Genomic DNA, 8,057 nt, shown 5'->3' with positions numbered 1-8,057 from the left:
ACACAACACAGCTATATAAATAAGTCCTACACACACAAACACATACACACACACAGCTGTATGTGCACACTCACAAATAAAAAAATTTTTAAAGTACATATATTCAAAATTTATAAAAAAGTCCTGACAAAAAAATGAAGATAAAAAAGTAAGCAATAGATTTCTTTTCAAAAGACGTCAGTAGATACTTCACAAAACTAGATTCATAAATTATCATTAAACACATGAAAGGGTCTTGAGCATTTTCAGTTATTGGGAAAGATGCAACCTACAATCATTTTGAAGTCACTTCACAGTTACTAGAATTAGCAGAATGAAAGATGACAAATGTAGAGAATTTAAAGCAACTAGCCAAAGCTTAAAGTCATGTAAACACTATGGAAAATGCTTGGTAGGATCATGGTAAGCCTGCATCCAAATTATTATTCATCAATTTCACCCAAATGGAAGTATGTCAACAAAAAGACTTGTGCAAAATGTTTGTTCAAGTGTTATTTTTAGTAGCACAAAGTTACAAATGATAAAAGCAACTAGAAAAATTAGAGTATGCTCACAGTGAAATGGTAATTGTGTGTAGAAAGACATGAATATTAAAAGATGATTAATCTAAAAAACAAAAGAAGTTGTTATACAAAAATGCACATGGTAAATACAATCTCATTTACATGAAGTTTGAATAGACAAAATTAATATATAGCTAGAAACTTCAATAGTAATTTCTTGAAGGAAGTTTTAAAATGTATATGACAAGGTGCTAATGGAATTCCTTAAACTAGAAAATGTCTTCTGCCTTTGGGGGATTACATATTTGCCAAAGCCAATTAAACATACTTTAATTTACCTGATTTACTGAATGTAGATCTCATTTCAAAATGAAAATTAAAAGACTATAACATAGATTTTATTTAATCCTTCCCAATGGTTCTAGGTTTAATGTGCAAACTAGTTCATTGCAAACTGGAACGTGAGATGATTTGCTCTTTCTACAGGTGTTGAGAAAGATAACTTCTTGGACTTTATATGCCTACCAAAGTAACTGTGCCAGGAAAATTACTAATCAAGATCTGATAGTGCCCCCCCCCTTTTAACCTGGAGAACAGAAAGAACACTCTGGATTATAAAAGCAGGTGGGATCCTGCTGCGGAGGAGTCTTCATCAGATACAATGTTGCTGCTACTGGTTCTGGTGAGTGTGGCCCTGGCTCAACCTTCTACGGAGGACTTTGATGGGTAAGCTCATCCTTCCTTACCAAGAAAGTTTGATAATTTCAGACACATTGCTGAAATTTACGTTTCTATTCATTATTTTCACCATTTAGCAATCGGGTGTTCCGTGTCAGTGTACCTGATGAAGATCATATCAATTTAATTCAGGAGCTGGCCAACATCAAGCAGGTAAAGTGACAGTTCTCTGCTTTACACTAACTTTAAAGCCTGATTTACTCTGATTCTACCAAAGAGAAATGACGGGAATTTTAGATGCAAGACATAAAACTTGGAAAGTACTTAATGTCACAATGCTTTCTTTTGCTGCTTAAATTAGATTGTAGCAAGCCCTGATGTGTTATAAATCCATGCAACCTTTTAGAAGAGCTGGCAATGACAGCTTGATAAGTGGGATCTGTCCTGAAGGTCATAGAACATCTAACATGCAAGTCACTTCCCTTCCAAGACAAAGGAGAAAAATGACCAATTTGGAAATGACTGGAAAACCAGGTTTTTTTCCAACTTCAAATTCATTTCCGTAAACTGTGTGTCATATTTCCCTTTGATTTTCTCTCATTTCTAATTACAGAACTTGAGTTTCTTTGACCTTGACTGTAGTGGCCTTAATTAAGAGAGAAAAAGAAGATAAAACTCACAAGTGATTTCCATACTAATCTTTTGCTTTAAAAAAATAAAATCATGCTACTCAAAAAATATCCATGGGGTTAGAATTTACATTTTTTCTTCTGTGTATAGTGTGACAGCAATCTACTTCTGAGTACAAGTAGTATCATCTGGGTCAATGTTATTTATTCTTGAGTATATGAGGCAAAACAATCTCCTAGCTCTTAGGTGTCAGTCTGCCTATCCATCCACCTATCCATACTTGTATCTATCTGTTCATCCATCCATCCATCTATTTATTTATCTATCATGTAAGCGTATCATTTCTGTTTTCACTTTTAAGGTAGACGTAGAGAAATGACGTAAAAGGAAGGTGTCATAATCATAAAATGTGAAGTTTGAGTTCAAAGAGAACATAAAGTCATCTACTCTAGCCTTTCTTTCAAATCTAGAATTTTCTGCTAGGAAGTAACATCCCTACTTGCTAGCATTAATTAGTAATTGCTTCTAGGGACAATAGGAACATTTTACAAACCACCCTTTTGGTTTTCTGTAATATAACAAGATGGAGGTGCCTTCCTTTTAACTTGGACTCGTTAGAAGCAACTGAGTCAGATACCAGTTAGCTCTAAGGTTTTTCTTCTTTGCTTTTCTATCATCTCTCCTTTTATTAGCTTACAGAATCTGGAGCATTTGGGTCACCTCTGGAGACAGTTAAATCTTCCTATTTTATTTTGAAAGTTTATCTTTCATAATTGGCAGTGGGCCTCCAGGAACATATATATATATTAGGACTATCACTTGCCTTCATTGAATAACAGACATTTATTACTCTGGTCTAACATACTTTTTCACACCTCAGGGATACTAGAGCACATTCTACTTATACTAAACTTGGGTCAAATATGAATCATTTTTTTTGTCACACAAATTACCCTCAAGCAAGTAGTCCTCTCTTTTCAGTGCTCACCTTAATATAAATTTGGGATTTTAAACTTGCCTTGCAACATTTACATTTATAGTCTGTTTCCAACATACTGAAATTCTTTTAACAAGAGTAGATCCTCTAGGACTGGAGTTACAGATGGTTGTGAATCACCATGTGGGTACTGAAAATCAGATCCAGGTTGTCTGGAAGAGCATCCAGTTCTCTTCACCTCTGAGCCACCTCTTCAGTGCCCCGAGCATGTCTTCTTGATTTATGCTTTATATGGGTGAAGAAAATGTTGAGTAAGTAAGGGTTCCACACAAAGAGACCTTCATTATAGTTCATTTAGTTAATAAATTTTTATCATCAGTCTCCAATGTACCATGTAGGGCATTTAAAATGAAAATGATTCATCAGCTTGCTCTCCTTAGGATAAGTATGCTCAACTACCTTATATAAGCTTTGTATTATCTAGAGATAGCACTGTGTAGCTTTCTGGCTTATAAAAACACATATCAGGAGAAATAGTTTATCAAATGCTTCAGAGAACAAGGCTAGTAGTTGAATCTTCCACTTATCAGTTTAAATTAACTGGGACTTTAACTCATGATGCCTCCCAGAGATCAATCTTCCTTTTCCTGAGCACTCACAGCCCATCTGCTTCAGGTTGGTTCTGTAGCTTATTGGCATCAATCCTGGGTCCCAGAGGCTACCATTTCTGCTTCATCTATTTCCCAAGGAACTGCTGCACTCCCCCAGTGATCCCCTGGACCGTTTGTATTCCTCAGTATAGCAATGCTATCCAACATACAGTTTTAGTCATCTGAATTCTCTCATTTTACTGTGGTCAAGCAGAGGGGCTGGTCTCAGATTCACCAGGCTTAGTTTCTGAATATACTACTTGTAGCTAGTCTTGTGTTCCTCTCTGCACCTCACCTTCCTCATTTGTGATGGTAATAATATTGTCTCCCTAGTGGGCTGATGTAAGAGTTCAAATAGGAATATAAGTGTGTCATTGGATCGAGCTTTTGAATACAATTTCCATGACAGTATAATCACTTCTCTCCTCATCTACCTTGAACCTCAGTGTTCTCTTTGGAAGCTGAAAAATCTTGGGAAAGATGGAAGTCATAGGACATAAATAAACCAGCTTTCCTGCAGCTGTGGCAGCACACTCTAGCTCAACACAGGAAGCCGCATGCTTCTTCTTTATGTTTTTCTTTATTTCCAACATAAATTTTCAAAAGGTCTAAATTCTGTTTAGTGCAGTGGTGCAGTGTATTGTGGGATGTAGCCTTCCTGATAAGATCATCAAAGGAGCATCTTAGTCTTTTAATTTATCCTTGGTCAGTGTGTCCTTCCTCCCAGCTTTTGAACATGTCCTTTCAAGAACTGAATGTATTGAAGCATCAGAGCTACAGTGTGCTTCAGCACCTTCCGTTTTGTGATGTGAAATTGCAGAGCAGGGGTTTTATTGTACCCCTTGCACTACATTATAATTGGTCCTTTCAATCAAGACATTTATAGTGGCACTCTCTGTCCTCTGAGTTTTCTTTGGATTCTCTTTTAAGTATATTTTTCTGTGTATAAAGTAAAATTATTACTATCTCTTTTATTGTTGACATATCAGAAAGTTCCTCCCTGCTGTCTAAATTAGGCCTAGAGTGGAAATTGTTTTACTTTAAAGTGAGAAAAAAAAATCCTCAAGATAAATCAGAGACTTGCTTGTTTGACTCCCAGTCACTCACAGTGTGAAACAAACAGGGCATATTTGTGAAAACTCTAATTCCCCAGTACCAATAGTTTTGTTCTTATCTGCTAAACTTACCTTCCAAGGAAAATAACAGGAAAGAAAGAAACTCATGTTGCCCAGGCGCACCTTGAATATGCTATGTAGCAGAGGACAACTTTGGATTTCTTATCTTCCGGTTTTTACCTTCCAAGTACTGAGATTACAGGCCTTCACACTCATGTACGGCTTTATGCAGTACTGGAGACCAGATCCTGAGCTTTTGGTCTAGGCAAGCACTGTACCACCTGAGCAACATACCCAGCCTGAATTTCAGATTGCAACATCAGTTTATCTTGCCTTTGTGTACTATATTTTAGTGGGATTCAAGTTACCCACATCTGATTGACTAGACTTATAGTCTCACAAGATTCCACTTAGAGATAGTCATTTATAACTCAACAAATGTTCCATGTGGATCTCTGTCACTAAGTGCTCTATAATATAATGTTACAGTTTTAGTTTTATAATACTGACCAATATAGCTCATTTTCTCATATTTTCTTATCTTATATAATCACCTCACTTCCTTAATTCTCCTTCACAAGTCTAACTGCTGAAATTCATTCTCCCTCCTTGTGCTATTATTTGAGGTTCTCATTTGTAGCCACTTGGTTATTGGGAACCATTGTGAGGCCACTGTGTTCCTTCTGTTTCTCTGGTTCTCAGGAAGCAATGGGTCTGTCTCCAGGGCTGCAGGTCCACATGAGTGGATGTTAACCACACCAGCTGTCTCCATGTCAAAAGGAATGTTCTGGTGTTTCATTTTGCAGGGCTAGGTGTCAGATGGAGTGCAGAGATTTCTCTAGAGCACATAAGCACTCCAACACTGTGCTCTATATTTAGCCTTTCAAATTGAAAATATTTAACAGCCTCAAATTAGGCCTGTAAGTGTTGTTCAACATTATAATAATCCCTCTTCAAGAATCCATCATTCTTACAGCAGAAGTTCAAGAAAAGTTATACAAACACTTCTATTTTTCCAATATTTAGCAGAGCTAGGAAAATGAAAAAGAAGTGAGGAAGTCAGAAAAGGTAATTTACAGGTCCACAACAGAAAGAGAGGTTATGTTAGAACCATCCTCAAACATATCAAGCAGGCATTTGTTGTTTTGAGCAGAAAATTAACATCTCGATAAGTATTCTTCCAGAGCAGACCCAGAATCAAGACTGAAAGAAAAATAGCTCATTAGAAAACACAGTGAGCATCATGAAAATATGGGGGAGGGGTGATGCAGAGCCAGGAACATAGTCAGTGCAGCATTAATAAACCACTGTCACAAAGAATAACTGGAGACTGACCCACAGGGAATCTCCAGGAAATGGTACAAACCACATATTTCAAAATTCTTCCACCTATGAGATTAATGGGATGAAAACCTAGAAGTTATTTCCTAAGGTCATATGTTCAGTAAGTTCCCTGAGTCATTTTTGCAGCATCCCATGTCTACTTAGATCATATATTTGTCTTTTCATTATTTTGGAAGAAAAGAAAAGATATAGTTTTTGAAAGTGAGGTCCTGAGTACACTAAAAAGTCACAGTAATTATGCATGTGACAAGCACTGTCAATGTTGGCCACAGACACTTTGAGGTCACCCATGTTAAATCCCTGTTTCTACAACTAAGATGATATTGGCAGGTCAGAAACACAAACTTAAAGTTAGTGTTCAAAAACAGACTTTCTCTTCTATCCTCAGCTTTTCTCTTTATAGTGCTGGCTTTGTTACTTCACGCCGGCTTCCTCTGTGTTTGCTGTGGTCTACCTTTATATTGTCACCACTATCATTTTAGCTACAATCTGTATCCTCCCTACTTCAACTCTGAGTTATACGCTTTAACCAATCCTCTCCTACCTACTGTTAAAGTAACTGATTAACTGTCTGTTATATTCACACTCACACTCTTTTTCTAAGATCCCTCTCATTGGAATCACATGTCCTTCTGTCCTGGCATCCTCTATAGCCTGCACAGTGGCTCACCATCCAGTGGACTAGTACTGTGGTTTCAAGTTCATCAGGGCCAGCTATAGTCACTAGATTCCATGCAAGTGCATCAGAAACTTGGTTGCCTTAAAACCTTTCCTCTTCAGTTTCTGGCGGACAGCCTCCAAATCTGTCCTTACAAGTTTCTCAAGAATGGCCCCACGTATCAGCAGCAGTCATATATTACCCTGAGTCTAGCTTACAAACATCTAGCCATGTATTGAGTGAGACACAGTAGCAAGGCAAGACCTAATGTCAGATTTATCACAGACTTCTAGGCCTCTGTCAATTTATTTTTTTTCATTTTACATCAAATTTATTTGCTGAAAAGTTAATATTGATGAAAGAAAGTGAATAAGACGCAAATCAATGGGAAGGTGTTTCATTTGTTCAGGAATTAGACAAGCTAACATTGTTAAAATCTCCAGTGTACCCAAAGTGAACTGTAAATTTTATGTAATTTCTAAGAAAATTCTAGTGGCATTTTCCACAGTATAGAAAAAAATCCCAATATTCATAAAAATCCCGAGTAGCCATAGAAATCTTGAGAAAGATAGCACAAGTAGAGGCTCTTTAACCTAAAACTATGTGGCAAAGCTATAATGACTAAAACATCATGGTAGGAGTACAGTTGACCAAGGGAACAGAATTGAGATCACACCAATAAACCTACCATTTTATGAGTAACACAAGATTTGAGAACACACTTCAGCATGTGGTGCTTGGAAAATTGAATATCCACATGAAAAATAATGAAATTGGATCCCTGTGTTATACATTCATAACAATTAAAACCAGTTCAAAGGCTTAAAGCGTAAGTACTGACATCATAAAACTCTTTGAAGAAAGACAGGAGGAAGCTTCTGTACTTTTACTTTTGCAATCAAAGTACTTTGGTTTAATTTTTGGATTTTGTCTACTCCAACAGAAGCTAAGGAAACAAAAGCAAAAGTAAGCCAGTAGGGTCCTTGCTCTGGTCGGATTACTATTGCTGTGATGATACATCATGACCAAAAGCAACTTGGGCACAAAACAGTTTATTTGGCTTACACTTCTACATCATAATCCATCATTGAAAGAAGTCGGGACAGGAGATGAATCAGGGCAAGAACTGACACAGAGACCATGGAGGAGTGCTGCTGACTTACTGGCTTGCTCCTCATGGCTTTGCTCAGCCTGCTTTCTTATAGAACCCAAGACTAGGGATGGCACCACCCACCATAGGTTGGGTTCTCCTTCATCAATCATTAATTAAGAGAATTCCCTACAGGCTTGCCTCCAGCCTGATCTTATGGAAGCATTTTCTTAATTGAGGGTTCCTTCTCTCAGATGACTTTATCTTGTGTCAAGGTGACATAAAACTATCCAATACAGTACTGAAAACTAAAAGTTTTTGCACAAAACAAAACAACAAAAACAGATGCAGTGGGTGAAAATAATTGTAAATCGTACATCTGATAGGGACTAGTATTTGTGACTGGATTAAAACACACCTAAAGGTTCAAATCAGGAGCAGAAGGAGGGGGA

The 8,057-nt window shown here is 37.1% G+C and overlaps 1 protein-coding gene across 1 annotated transcript in view; it reads left to right on the top strand.

Moving 5' to 3' along the window:
• The first annotated feature begins 1,164 nt into the window (after positions 1 to 1,164).
• Positions 1,165 to 8,057, top strand: part of Cpb1 (carboxypeptidase B1) — a 30,447-nt gene continuing 23,554 nt past the window's right edge. The window contains exons 1-2 of the mRNA XM_005343890.2: positions 1,165 to 1,229; positions 1,319 to 1,394. Of these exons, the coding sequence (XP_005343947.1) occupies positions 1,165 to 1,229; positions 1,319 to 1,394 (141 nt within the window). The remainder of the gene's footprint in view (positions 1,230 to 1,318; positions 1,395 to 8,057) is intronic.

This window comes from Microtus ochrogaster, chromosome 1 (genome assembly GCF_000317375.1).
Source record: "Microtus ochrogaster isolate Prairie Vole_2 chromosome 1, MicOch1.0, whole genome shotgun sequence".
NCBI lineage: Eukaryota > Metazoa > Chordata > Mammalia > Rodentia > Cricetidae > Microtus > Microtus ochrogaster.
Note: the sequence above shows the minus strand (reverse complement) of the source record. Positions and strands in the feature narration are given on the sequence as shown.